Source organism: Trachemys scripta, chromosome 3 (genome assembly GCF_013100865.1).
Source record: "Trachemys scripta elegans isolate TJP31775 chromosome 3, CAS_Tse_1.0, whole genome shotgun sequence".
Classification (NCBI taxonomy): domain Eukaryota; kingdom Metazoa; phylum Chordata; order Testudines; family Emydidae; genus Trachemys; species Trachemys scripta.
This window is the reverse complement of record NC_048300.1, coordinates 69692944-69707102: the sequence shown is the minus strand read 5'-3', so window position 1 is coordinate 69707102 and position 14159 is coordinate 69692944. Positions and strand designations below refer to the sequence as shown.

At 41.5% G+C, this 14159-nt stretch overlaps 1 protein-coding gene across 1 annotated transcript in view; it reads left to right on the top strand.

The window, feature by feature from the left end:
- Nucleotides 1-11880, top strand: part of WDR64 (WD repeat domain 64) — a 122906-nt gene extending 111026 nt beyond the window's left edge. Inside the window, exons 22-28 of the mRNA XM_034766871.1 lie at nucleotides 55-116; nucleotides 1142-1251; nucleotides 2146-2334; nucleotides 4337-4436; nucleotides 7512-7592; nucleotides 8474-8581; nucleotides 10341-11880. Coding sequence (XP_034622762.1) covers nucleotides 55-116; nucleotides 1142-1251; nucleotides 2146-2334; nucleotides 4337-4436; nucleotides 7512-7592; nucleotides 8474-8581; nucleotides 10341-10448 — 758 coding nt within the window. The 3' untranslated portion in view covers nucleotides 10449-11880. The remainder of the gene's footprint in view (nucleotides 1-54; nucleotides 117-1141; nucleotides 1252-2145; nucleotides 2335-4336; nucleotides 4437-7511; nucleotides 7593-8473; nucleotides 8582-10340) is intronic.
- Nucleotides 11881-14159: the final 2279 nt, after the last annotated feature.

Genomic DNA, 14159 nt, shown 5'->3' with positions numbered 1-14159 from the left:
GAGGTTTGAACCTCTTTTGAAATGATTCTGTTTGTGTTTTTTTTTTAAACACAGAGGGGCATATTATGCGCTGGAATACTGGCTCATTCCTAGAAGATCCACAAGATGAAAATAAGGTGAGAATGAAAAATCATTTTTCCACCTGAATAACTTGCCATTTACATATGATAGGTAGAAAAAAATGGAATCATACTTCACAATCCTGAGACCAGTTCAGTCCACTTTCTTCCCATCTACAAATAGTAAGCCTATACATTTGGTCTGAATTGTCTATTTCAGACTAAGAACAACATTAAGAACCAGAGTAAAATGTCCCTGGCATAACTTGATTGTGTTCAGTGGAGTTACACTAGGGCTGAATTTAGCCTAGTGTCTTCATGCACACTGCCTTCAGCTTGTTTTATCATAACCTCACACAGGTAAAAATAAGCCAGTACAGTGTACCGCCAAGAGCCGGTATGCCATGCCGGACCTGACTGGCTTCCCCAGGCTGGCAATTTAAATGGCCCGGGGCTCCCTGCAGCGGCCAGAGCCCAGGGCACTTTAAATCACTGCCGGAGCCCTGCCGCCGCTATCCAGGGCTCAGGCAGCGGAGCTCGGGCGGCGCTTTAAAGGGCCGGGGTTCCCCGCTGCGGCAGGAGCCCCTGGCCCTTTAAATCTGTATGGGAGCCCTGCTGCCGCTACCCCGGGGCTACGGCAGCCGGGCTCAGGTGGCGCTTTAAAGGGCTGGGGTTCCAGCCGCTGCGGGGAGCGCCGGGCCCTTTAAATCATGGCCGGAGCACTGCTGCCACTACCCTTTAAATCTCCCCTGAGTCCTGGGGCTCCCAGCCGCCTCTGCAGCTGGTAGCTCCAGGGATAATTTAAAGGCCCTGGGGCTCCCAGCCACAGCCAGAGCCTTGGGGCTTTAAATCTTGATTTAAAGGCCCCGCCTCTTCCGGTTGAGGCTCTGACCCGCACAGGACTCAGGCATACCGGTAAGTCCTTAACTTACTTTCATCCCTGTAACCTCACTTCTTTAGAGACTGAATACAGCCTGCTTCGTAAGGACACTGTGGTGGTAACAATGTTAGAGTGCATAGCAGACTGAAATGTGGCCAGCGATGGTTTTTGTTTGGTTGGTTTTTTGCTTTCCTCCCCTCAGCAAATAAAGCAGCAGCTCTACTGGCGAGCTCATTCCACCAAAGTGGTCAGCCTATTCTACGAGGAGGAGAAAAACCTGGTAGTGACAGCTTCTGTGGATGGTTCTGTCAGGTACAAACATGGCTAACGTTTGTTATTGATTTAGCCTATGGATTCTCTTTTCCCAGAGCTCCCCTTTTGCCTGACTTTTGTCTAGCTCAGAACTGAAATAATTATAGATATCTGTTTTGATGAGGAAAAAATCAGTTCTGCATGTGCACAGCTTAGCTTTAGACATAATACATCCGCTCTTTCTCTCAACCCCCCTCCCCCCCACCGAGGTCTCAGATACTTTTTTTTTAGTTTGAACCCCACCAGTCTCACAAAATGTGCAGAGATGGACAGCCAAGTTTTTCTTCCAATTGTGTGAAATTGAGCACATAAAGAAAGGCCCTATCATTCTGGAAATGAGCTCCTTTTTGGATCCCATTTTAACTTTGTGCGGGTGCTTGTCAAATTAATTTTGCCCTATATGTGATATCTTGCAGATTAAACCATTGCAATTTCCTGGCTAAAGAACAATGTTTTATAGCCCTTTATGCAGTTTGCGCTTAACAAAAAAGTAAACTTCAAGTTTCTGAAACAAATTAACAAATCCAGGAAATTTGACTTCTAAAAATCTGTTTGATGGCGGCATCTCTCTACAGAGACAGTTGAGGTTGTTTGAAGTGCTTTAACTCTTCATTTCCATACTTTCACATTTTAAAATTTAATTTTAGCCTTGGCACTGAATGTCTTGGTTTTTAATTATTATTTTTTATAATTATAACATCTTCTAAGGTTTTTCTACCCTTAATTTACTTAATTTGCTATGTACTCTCAACCTTAACTCTGATATTGTCTTATAACTAGTCTACTACACTGGTCAGGGGTTACTGAATTACATAATATTGTTCTAAAGGCACTTCACTTTCTTTCAGTTTCTAAATTTACCCACTTTTTCCATCTCTTCTTCTGCACCTCCAGGCTCTGGCATGCACCAAATGGACACTATGTTGGTTACTTCGGACAGCGCAGGGTGTTTGAATTATCAGAATCCAGTGATTTGATTTTGCCCTGTGATGTTAATGAATTTCCCGTTATAATCAAGGAAGACAGCAAGTACATGGAAAAGAAGCAGAAGTTTGAATATCCTCTAATACTGGACAGGAAGAAGTAAGCTCAAAAACACTTATTTACATGTGCATTGGGGACTATGAACAAACACATCACACTTTTAGAAAATCTTTCATCTGAGGATGTGTACATTGCAAACAAGTTTTACAATACTCCGTGAGTTAGACACTATCCCCATTTTAAAGAGGAGTAAACTAAGGCACAGTGTTAAGTGACTTACTCAAAGTCATATAGCAAGCAGCAGAGCCAGGACTGGAGCCCTGGAATTCTAACTACTAATTCTCTGCTGTGATAATTAGATAATCACTAAAGTTAATCAGAATGTATGTATTTAGATATTTTTTTCACATCTTAGCTCATACACTCTTGTTAAGTTTGGGAAATTGCTTCCCTCTTACCCTCGCAAGCTGACTGAACCTTCTAAAAAACAAATAGTTTCAAGATAAAACTTTTTCTTACCTGATCTCAACACAAAGATGAAGCCTTCTAAAAGTTAAAGCAAAACCAGCTTAATTGTTGAGGAATGGGGGTATAGAATAAAAATGCATTTTTCCTGTATTTTCTGGTGTGTGTGTGGTCATAATTCAAAGCTGGGAGCTTCATGAATGTTATGTAACCACTGGTGAGGGATGAGTTACAGGTCCCTGCCTGTGGCAATCCACAGAGGATGTGAGTATGTCTCAGCCCAGCTTCAGTGCTTTAGGTCAAACTGTAGCAGCTCAAACTTTTAACTCTGGTTCAACCCCCACTGTGTTGGCTGAGATAGTGACTGTTGCATGTGCAGCAATCAAATACTGAAGCTAGAAGTTTAAAAGTTGGCCCAAATGTAGGCTTTGGCAAGGAAGGAAAGCAGTTCAAGTTGGACAAAAATTACTTAGGCTTTTGAAGTGATGAACACTTAAACGATATGTCTGGTGTGCAGTACAGCATCCTAGTCATTTTTTGGGTTGCCTTTTTGCCAAACCCTTTTTGGGAATGCTTCAGTATTAATGCCATAATCATTTAGGCTTTGTCTACACTAGCACTTTTGTCAGTAAAACTTTTGTTGGTCAGGGGTGTGAAAAAAACACACCCCGACTGACCTAAGTTTCATTGACAAAAGCGCTGGTGTGGACAGTGCTCTTTTGGCAGGAAAAGAGCGGACACAGCTAATGCCACTTGTTGGGGGTGGTTTTAATTATGCTGACAGGAGAGCAGCTACCAGGGAGACCTTACAGCGGCACAGCTGTAGTAGTACAGCTCTGCTGCTGTAAGGTCCGAAGTGTAGGGCTGTATCCTGCTAACACTTACCAGTAAGCATAATTCTTCCCAGCGTGAGTGGTCCTACTGAAGTCAGTTCAGTAACTCATGAATAAAGAACTATGCCTGGCAATATTGACAGGATTGGGCCCTTAGGCTGTGTTGAATACAGGGTGCCTCAGACGAAGCCTTTGCAGTTAAAGATGTGTTAATTAAAGCCTGCTGAGTTAAGGAAGCTTCACTTAAGGATGCCTTTCTCAAGAGGAAGAGGCCCAGGGAGGACAGTCTTAAGCAGCCTTGGTTGCCAAATTACTGGTAACCCAAAGGGCCCTGGGTCAGAGCCCAGAGAAGTGGGAGAGCCTGGAGCGCCCCTTCCCACAATCCCCTTGGCAGTCAGGAATTGCAGCCATAACCGCTAGGCCATGCTCCCCAAGAGAGGACCATTACCCATGCCTAGAACCTGGCATACTGTCACTATGTTCTAGATGGAAAGTAATGTTGAGCCATTATGATACAGTGAATTGGAGTTTAGTCTTGATAATTACTGATCCATACATAAACATACCAGCCTGAAGATGGCAAATACATAGTGAAAGAAAATTAATCCCACTTGGATTGGTGAAGTGTTAATTAAGTAACATCTCATGATGTTTATCAAGCACCTACATTAAATTTTATTCTGCCAAGATACAGAATGAATTATAATTCAAAGTAATTGTATTTCTAAGCTAATTGTGTGATACTGCATGCTGCCCTCTGTTTATAGACATCAGGTTTTTTCCTTCCTATCTCTTGTGAACAGGTGGAAATCATTGACCAAATCATCCTTACTTTCAAAAAAGCCTAGACCCTTTGAAGTGGATCAGGATTTCAAGTTTTTCAAAGCTCTAGCTTCTCCTAAGGTAGGTGAAGAGACATGATCAGTTTGTATTTCTTTTATGCAATACTCTGGTAGATGTTTACATTTGGAAAATAGCCCAAAACAAAGGTCAAAGGCCTGTTCTGTAGAAAAGGATAGAAATAATCAAAGGGGTTTGTGCAAACTGTTGGGTTTCAATTCACATGGTTTCACACTTCCAAGTACCAAGTCTGAGTGATACTCGGTTGAACTTTCCTAGTTTGTATCAAAACCACATAAAACATGGTTCCAGTGCAAACCCTGTGAAATTTGAAGTTTTATAGGGTTTTGATACAAACTAGGGAAGTTCAACTGAGTGCAAACCCTGGGGCACATGGATCCGTGTTCACGTCGCACTCCCCATCAGTACCCGGCCCGGGGAAACTAATGATCCAACCAGTGGCACAAATTCGGTGATAAATCTTGGTCACATGCCACCTGAGGCACGTTACACGTACACTAAGGAGAAGTTCAACCCTAAATATCACAGATTTGCTTGAAAGGTAGGGGAGAATGCTGGCAAATCTCTTGTTATGTCTGGTCTTCTCTTCAAGGTTTTAATTAAATCTAAAATCTGGAAAGTTCTGTGTCAGTTTTAAATTTCACTATGAACATTTTGCACAGCTCTAGCAGAGTGGAAGTGCATTATACATGCTTCTCTATCTGGCTTGGTACATGGCACCTTTGGATCAGATTGTCTCCTCTCCCTGAAAGGTGTACTGGAAAGGCAAAAAAACAAAAAGAGCCAGTCCAGTGAGAACAAGTGGCCTTTTGCTATGTGAGCTTCTCTCAACTCCTCCATGAAGTGGCATTCCTGTCCTTCAATGACAGAATGGCTGAGAGAAGCAAGCTAGGGTGAGGACTTCCTGCCATCCTCCTGAAATTCCTGATATTGTGTCCCCATCTGTACAGTCAGCCATTATCTTAATGTAGCCAACAGAACTGATATAATTATCTACCAGAGCTGCTTCTGGCAGACCAAAGATCTTTCTGGCAACTACGGCAGCAGAATGCAAGAGTTCCATGGTCCCAAGGCAGATTGTCTGGGACAAGACATCACTATTGTTCATGGTCAGCTACTCCATTCTTCCTGCCCCTTGTGTAATAAGGATGGGGTGAGGATGATATGCTCCTCTTTGATGCATGTTCCCCTAGGTTGACAGCCAGCATCTCCTTTCTCCTGGTCCCTGTTCACTGAGATTCTAAAAGTGGCATAGTTGGGTCTTACTCCTCCTGGCCCCAGGACAGGAGTGTGTGGCTTACTTCAGGGTGATGACAACCATGTGGTTGAGGTATTCTGCCACTTTAGCCCCAAAGGCTGCCAAATATGCTTCCCATTAAGCTATGTTCGTCACGGGCTCCAGACATCATTTTTCTCTATTGCCTGCTATTACATCAAAGGGAACAGATGTGGCTTTTGTGGGATAGTCGAATGTTCCCTACAAAGCGAGGAACTATTGGTGATTAGAACCCAACTCTATTGTATGGCAGCTTTAGGTACAGTAGAGGGGGAGAGCAATGTGAAAAGAATATACTGGGTAATACTGATGGCATATAATATTAAAATATACTGTATTACTGAAGTGAACTCAATGGCTGAATAGAATGTGGGACAACTCAACAGGTGTGTGCTCTGGTGACTTCTGATTTGCGTTTTAGCTTGTGACTTATACTACTTAAGTTGGTAATTTTGAAAAAGATGATCGGGCTGAGAGGCCATATCATCACGTAAGAGGAGACTGCTCTTGTCTTCAGTTACTTTTTTAATTCATGGACACCTCTGAAAGTCCTAACACAATCTTGCTTATTCTATAGGGGACCATGTAAATACATCTCAGCATATTTGCGTATTCTTCAAGGTGTGTGTAAATACCTAGAGGTCTGCATAGGCACTTGCAAATCACATGTATGCACCTCAACAAATTAACATTAATTCTGTGATGCTATCAGTGCTGAAGCTAAGAAGTCAAACCTGAGATAAATGGAAGAAATTAATGAGGGATTTTTTTAATTCCGAGGATGTGAATTCTCTTAAACTACAACAATTGCATGTGCACTTAAATGATCTACCAGAGGATTCTATAAAAAAGGATTAATATAAAATTTAATTAGGGACTTTCTTTAAAATGCAATTTGATTTTGCAGAAAATGCATATTTCAGCGTTTTATGAAAACCTGACAGTATTTCATTTTTAGATATATTTTTCCCTATTGCATGATCATAAATTGTGTTCCTAGTGGGAAATCAGTACTATATCATATAAGGCTATTGACCTCCAGTGTCAAATTCATGGACTCTAATAACCTAGGTAGGTTTTAGCAGTCATATTTTTGCATGGATGAATTATCAAAGTACATCCAACATTTGCACAAATTTGGCCTTTCCATCAACATACAGCAGAAATGTCATTTTGTTCCCCCTATTTTTTTTCCTAATAGGCAGCTGAAGAGTGAAGGGTTGCATGCTCAAAGAGAGATTTCCCACCTGACTCCTCTGAAATGAAACTGTCAGTTGGGAGTGGGGTCCCCTGGGAGTTCCCAGCCCATCCTCTCATGGTGACTGACCTAAAACTGACCTAAAAATTATTTTTTAAATTGAGATTATGACCTCATTGGCATATTTATGTTTGTATAAAGAATGCCTGAAGGGTTTTGAAAAATCAGGTTTTTTTAAACTTTTGCTATATCCAGAGTGGCATGTCTGTTTTTCCCAGGTTCCAGGTGTTCATGAGGCATTGGAGTTAAATATGTTTTCAAATAGTTTTGAACTAAAAGTTCTCCCCCCCCCCCCCCTTCCTGCCCTCATTGGCTCAGGTCTCGACCTCATTAGGTCAACTCTCCATTCGCTATAAAACAAGCAGAACCCCATCCCCCATTTTTTGGACAAAAACCTCCCAGGCCATTTTTATATATGGCAAAGAAACAAAACTGGACACAAACCCAACTTGCAGATGTGATTTTTTTTTTTCTTTAGTAATATGGAGTGAATGTTACCTATGCAGATTTATGGAAACTCCACTCTACTATCTTGCTGTTGCCTATAACTGGAAATATGTTGACTCTGTTTTCTATTTTTAAGGTTAATAGACAACCTTTGGAAAGTTTCAAGTCAGGAAACAAAGAGGCTGGTGTTGTGTTTGGGTCTATACCTATATACAAGGTAAGTTCAAGTTAATCTGCTTTTATACCTCAAGCATTGTCATTGATATAGCAAAAACTGTTAAAATTAGATAACTTTTAAAATCACAAACTCTGTGAGTTGCTATTATAAACTGTCTACTTCTCAATTTAATTTCTTTTGACTTGGCTTGAATTACTCCCTATCCATCTCCATTCAACGGTAGTTAGCATGATAACAGGGCGCCTCCTGTGAAGACTGATCAAAAGACCATTCTGCAAGGTGAGTCTTTCAGCCTTGTACTTCTCCTATCAAAGCTCATGACCTTAAATTTATGCTCAATCTCTTTTCTTTCAACCAGCCCAAAGACCATTGCTTCTATTTGCACAAGGCGTTGGGCAATATATGCTAATACCATGTCCCACTGAGCATACAAATGCTAAACCTGCATGGGACTTTTCATTCCAGTTTAATTGGCTTACTAATTTATATAAAAAACTGCATTAGCGATACAGGCCCAAATGCTGCTCAGTCACATAGCTGTACATCTGCCCCCAACTGATAGGAGAGCATTCAGAGAGCTGGTGAAGAGCATCCAGCCGATCTGGCACACATGATGATCTTCCACTTCCAGCTAATGTGCTTTGGAAATTTGCACCCTGCTTTCTCACAGAAAGAAAAAATAATACTAGGGGGGACTGATTCTGAACTCCCCTTTCAATGAATTGGGAGAAATTGAGCTGAAGTCAAGAGATATCCATTGGATTTTTATGAGAGAGTGAGATCAGAATCAGATGTTATTGGTTTAGTGAGCTAAGAGTCTCAGAAACACTTTGTTATACAGGATGTTAGTTATCAATACAAACTGGTGTGCTCATAGGAGGCTATTCTGTAACTTCACTGCTCTAAATTACTTTTCAAAGGTTCTCAGTCTAACAAGTCACAAACCTCTCCACCAGTTGGGGTCAAAAGAGAAGCAAGACTCAGTTGACACTATCTTCAAAAGGATTAAGCGTCATACATTTTATGAGGTAAGTGGATTAGCAATTTCTTCACTTTAGCCCCAGAATGTTTGCCCATCCTTATTGTTACATAAATTTCTTTCCTCTTTCCATTCAATTGATGTGAATACACAGAAATCCATTTTTTGCTACCTGAAACTAGAAATAGGTCTGACCATGACCGATACAAGCTTGTCCAAAGTGTAATGGCATTTAGATCTGGGGATTTGTGTTAGGCACATCTATCCCAGAAATATTTAATGTAACATCCCATCATCTCCAGTTGTGTTCCATAATGCCATATCAGGCTGCACCCTTTCTGATATATCAGCTCCATACGAAACAATCAGATTACCTAATAAAGAAAAAAATGAATGGGTGGGAGTAGAAGAGAGAAAAGCTTTAAGAGTTAAAGACAAATCATTTACCATACATACTGCAAATCAAACCCAATAAAGCCAATCAGTTGTTGCTGGAGGTACCATGTATACCTGCTGGACAACAGGTATTTCTCCTTCTGTTTAGAGATAAGCCCAAACCAGACCCCTAAAATCTGCACTCTCAAGTGGTTCATATTCAAACATATGAATCCAAATCAATCCTTATGGTTTCAGATCTGCATTGGAACCCAAACTGATCAAGAAGGGCAAGTTTTCATTTGCTGTTTGAAATGCTACTCAAAGTGGCAGAAATCATGGGATCACCCAATCTCTCTTATATATTTATATTTAGAGAGAAGTAAACATAAACATCACTAAACAGTTTATCTAAAAACTAGTTTTTTCTCAGAAATGGTCCATACCTGGAACAACTTCTTCTTCCCCCTCCTCCATGAGCTAACATACTAAAAATGGAAGAGTAGGCACAGCAGGGAGAGCAGTTGGAGGGGTTAGATACCCCGAGTACATATCTAGCGTTTCAGATAGGATTGTACTTGGGTGGCTAGCCTATCCTGCTGCTTGTGCCGCTGTAGTTACACTTCTATTTTTAACACGTTCGTTCGATCAGAGGTAGCACTGGCATGTCTACCCGAACTGGCAATTACACCACCAGCTCAGTGTAAACATACCCTATGATTGGCAGGATTTGGTCTTTCCCACTCTGACTCCTAAAGCCCCCTCTTCCTAGAGGAGACCACTTCTGAAATTGCAGGAGTTTAATCCCCATGAGCTTGTGGCCCTTTCTAGGTTTCCACTTTGAATGAGGTAATCGGGGGTCCAGTCTTTTAACACTCAGCACCTGGAACTCCTGTTGAAATCATTGGAAGTTCTGCATGTGAGAGCTTGCAAGAATTGGCACATAATGTATTTATCGGTAAGCTTTTGGGACCAATTCTAATGACTTTCAAGTCAATGGCAATACTTTCCTTAAGTTAAACGGGAGCAGGATCCAGGCATCTTTATCACAGCCATGATAATAGTCATGCGTTAAACTTTGGACTGAACTTGTTGATGACACCCAGGAGATGTCACGGAGATGTAGTTTATAATATGTAAATAGCACAGAAAATTAAGCTGAACAGGTATAGAAATAAACACCATGATATGTCCTAGAAAAGACAATGGAACAAATATTCAAAAGGAAATCTAACTCTTATTTTGTTTCCTCCTAAGTCAGAGTGGAGAACTTCCAAAAAGTCGTTTTAAAATTTATCTTTTCTACCATGTCTGATTAATATTTTCTCAGTAAGAAATATTTCCAGTAGAGTGTAGAACTGTATAGAGCTCACTCAGCACATATACTAGCAAGGGTTAACATGTATAGCTAAATGCTCTGCTTTGTCTTACAGCCATCACGTTTATCCAAGAGAAGAAGTGCAAAAAATAGCCAGGCTCCAGCGGCAAATGTGGTCCAGTCCTTTGTCCCCTCCATTTCCTTCCAAGTTGCAAAACCCTAAAAACTGCCACTGCCGTTATCAAAAATAAACCTTGATATCCCTGCAAATCATATGTAGTCAAAGTAATCATTACTGGTAAGCAGACGAGCACAGTCTCTGTGTCCAAGTTATTTATTTCCAGTGCTCCAGCAATATTGTGTTAATTTATGTATCAGTAGCTCCTGTTGTCACATCATGCCCCATATTCTTCATAGAAATATGTTTATTATATGAATTTGGCATAACTAAAATATATTTTATGCAAAATGGGTCATGTAAGTTGTCATTGGAAAGGTTATGATTTACTGAATATGATTATCCTATTTGTATGCATGAATCATTTCTGTATCTGAAGTTAGGAATATTAGCTCTGTATCAATTGCAAAAGTGTTTGCATCTGGGGGACGCCCACCAGACAGTAGGCAATCAGCCTGAATGGGCCATTGGGAGAACAATAAGATTTTTGAAGATCCTAATCTCCCGCCCTCCTGAGAAGTTACCTGGGTTGCTGTTTTGACATTGCAGGGTCATGTGATCATGTCATCTGATACTGGATTCCATCTTGGACTGCTGATATTTTCCACTAGGACGGGGTGGGGGTTGAACTGGGAAACAAAAGATTCCTGCCATATGTTAATCCTATTTAAGGCTGGGAAGTGAGTCAATCAAGGTTGCTGGTTCTTCACTGAATCCCCACTCAGGATGAGTGCTGGAAACACCTAAGACTGACCTAGGGAGAAGGAATGGGACCTAAGCTAAGAAAGAGTCTGGCCTGTGAAAAGGAATACCTGAAACTCTAAGCTGCAAGCAGTGCAGTTTACCTTCAAGAAACTCCGCAACCTGCATAAAACAACATTTAGGGTGAGAAATTACTATTTGTAGCCAATTTCTTTAATGTATTAAGCCTAGTTGGCGTGTTTTGTTTTATTTGCTCAGTAATCTGCTTTACTCTGTTTACTATCCCTTATCACATAAAATTTACCTTTTGTAGTTAATAAACTTTTTTTTTTTTATTCTAAAACCCCATTGGTGTACTTCATAACTGGGGGTGCAAAAAGCTGTGCATATCTTCCACAGTGAGGGAGGGGGGCAAATTTCATAAGCTCACATTGTATAGACCCCTCTGCAGCGCAAGACAATATAATTTTGGGTTTACACTCCAGAGGGTGTGTGCACCAGAATGCTGGGCAATTTCCCAAGCTGTCTTCCCACACAGAGCTGATGGGAGGGAGGGAGAGAGAGCAAACAGGACCGGGTGAGGGAGCCCAGGATAGTGGACCAGGCAGGCTCAGTGGGACCCCAAATACATCAGGTGGCATCCTGGAAGGGGGGTCCAACCCGTCACACCTGTATCCTGGAAATCCACTGTTTTCCAGTCTCAGATGATGTGGGGAAACACTCTTAGCGTAAGCAATGCTAACACCCTGCCACTGCATGGAGTCACCAAAAATAGTTTGTTGTTCTCATATCAGTCATGCGTAAACAGGTGATCTGATTTTTTTTTTTTAGTACATGTGGGTTTGAGTGTTCTGCATTATTATATAGTTGTATTATGATAATGGATGTGTGTATCATCTGAGGCTTTTTTAACCATTTACTCCTAGGAAAACTTGGTTTATTTTAAGACCATAATCCTGTGATGCATACTGAGGGAAAACTCCCTTTAACTTCAGCAGTTCCCCCAAGTTAGGTGTGCAGGGGTGAGAACCAAAAGTTGAATAAAATTAGATATTACAGTAGAATCTCACTAACTTTTATTCTTCTCTTTTGCAAATCCAGTAACTGACATACATCTATCTCTCGGGCCTCTGTTCTTCAGCAAAGATTTAATGGAAACATATGATCTAAATGCAGCACTTACTAAAACTTCCTTTCCAAAATATCCTATACTGCAGTACATTACTAGGAGTCCATCAGCTATTGTCATGGTGGTTTGCATGCTAATTTGCAACATGCTTCTGCAATTAGTGTGGATTGCTGAGGTTCTTGTACATAAGTTAAGTATAAAAGAAAATAAAACTGAGGAAAGACATGACAGCTACCACAACAAATTTCATTCATGATTGGGGTAGCAATCCTATAATTTGTCATGCAATTAAGCTGTGCGAAGAATTCAATTTTAGGCTTAACCAACTGTGTCCAGTACCACTGGTACTTTATCATGTAATATTTGTATTCTGATAGTGCCCATAACACAGTAGAGACTTTCCAAACATTTTTCCTCCTCCCTGACTTAATAATGGGCTTCACTCCTGGGCACTGGTGTGCCAATGCTATCCTTCTCACGTTCATTCACCTTACTTCAATTCCTAACGGAGCTTGGGCCAACCTTGAACTGCTGCAGTGTGTGTGTCCGTGTAGTGTCCTGTATTTCAGAAGTTCTCTACTCTGGGAGTGCATATCTAAGGGGCTGACCATCCTGCAGACACTGACATACCCACAAGATGAGCTGGCTACTTCATGATGTTGTTGGGGAAGACAGAGTGGGTATGGAGGGGAACACAGAGCAGGGAATGAAAGAGGAGGGGGATGAAAGGAGAAAGGAAAACAATTATTTCAAAAGATTAACTTGAGGGCAAACAGGGACAAGAGTCCCAAGGAATATAATGAATGGAGGAAGGGGAAGAGAAGAGAGGACAACGGGGGAGGTTTTTCATTGTTTCATAGAAAGTTCAATGCTAAGGAGTACCAATAAAGAGTCCTGCACTTAGGACAGAAGAATCCCATGCACTGTTACAGACTAGGGACCGAATGGCTAGGAAGCAGTTCTGCAGAAAAGGACCTAGGGGTTACAGTGGACAAGAAGCTGGATATGAGTCGACAGTGTGCCCTTGTTGCCAAGAAGGCTAACGGCATTTTGGGCTGTATAAGTAGGGGCATTGCCAGCAGATCGAGGGACGTGATCATTCCCCTCTATTTGACATTGGTGAGGCCTCATCTGGAGTACTGTGTCCAGTTTTGGGCCCCACACTACATGAAGGATGTGGAAAAATTGGAAAAAGAGTCCAGCGGAGGGCAACAAAAATGATTAGGGGGCTGGAGCACATGACTTATGAGGAGAGGCTGAGGGAACTGGGATTGTTTAGTCTGCAGAAGAGAAGAATGAGGGAGGATTTGATAGCTGCTTTCAACTACCTGAAAGGGGGTTCCAAAGAGGGTGGATCTAGACTGTTCTCAGTGGTACCTGATGACAGAACAAGGAGTAATGGTCTCAAGTTGCAGTGGGGGAGGTTTAGGTTGGATATTAGGAAAAACTTTTTCACTAGGAGGGTGGTGAAGCACTGGAATGGGTTAACTAGGGAGGTGGTGGAATCTCCTTCCTTAGAGGTTTTTAAGGTCAGGCTTGACAAAGCGCTGGCTGGGATGATTTAGTTGGGAATTGGTCCTGCTTTGAGCAGGGGGTTGGACTAGATGACCTCCTGAGGTCCCTTCCAACCCTGATATTCTATGATTCTATGAATAAACGGGTGCTGGGACAATTTTTATAGTGGGGGTGCTGATGATGGAAATCATGGAAATGTATTTGGTGGTGGTGGTACTACTTCAAGCCAGGAGGTGTGACAGCACCACTGACAATAAAGCAAGTTTGATTTGCATATATTTTATATATTGTTACCAGACTACAGTATACTGTATCTGTTATGCTTTGTGCGACCAAGAAAGCAATTGAGCTCAGAAAGGTAGACAAAGAGATGGTCACAACAAGAATGGTTAAGAGCTATGAAACTCTTA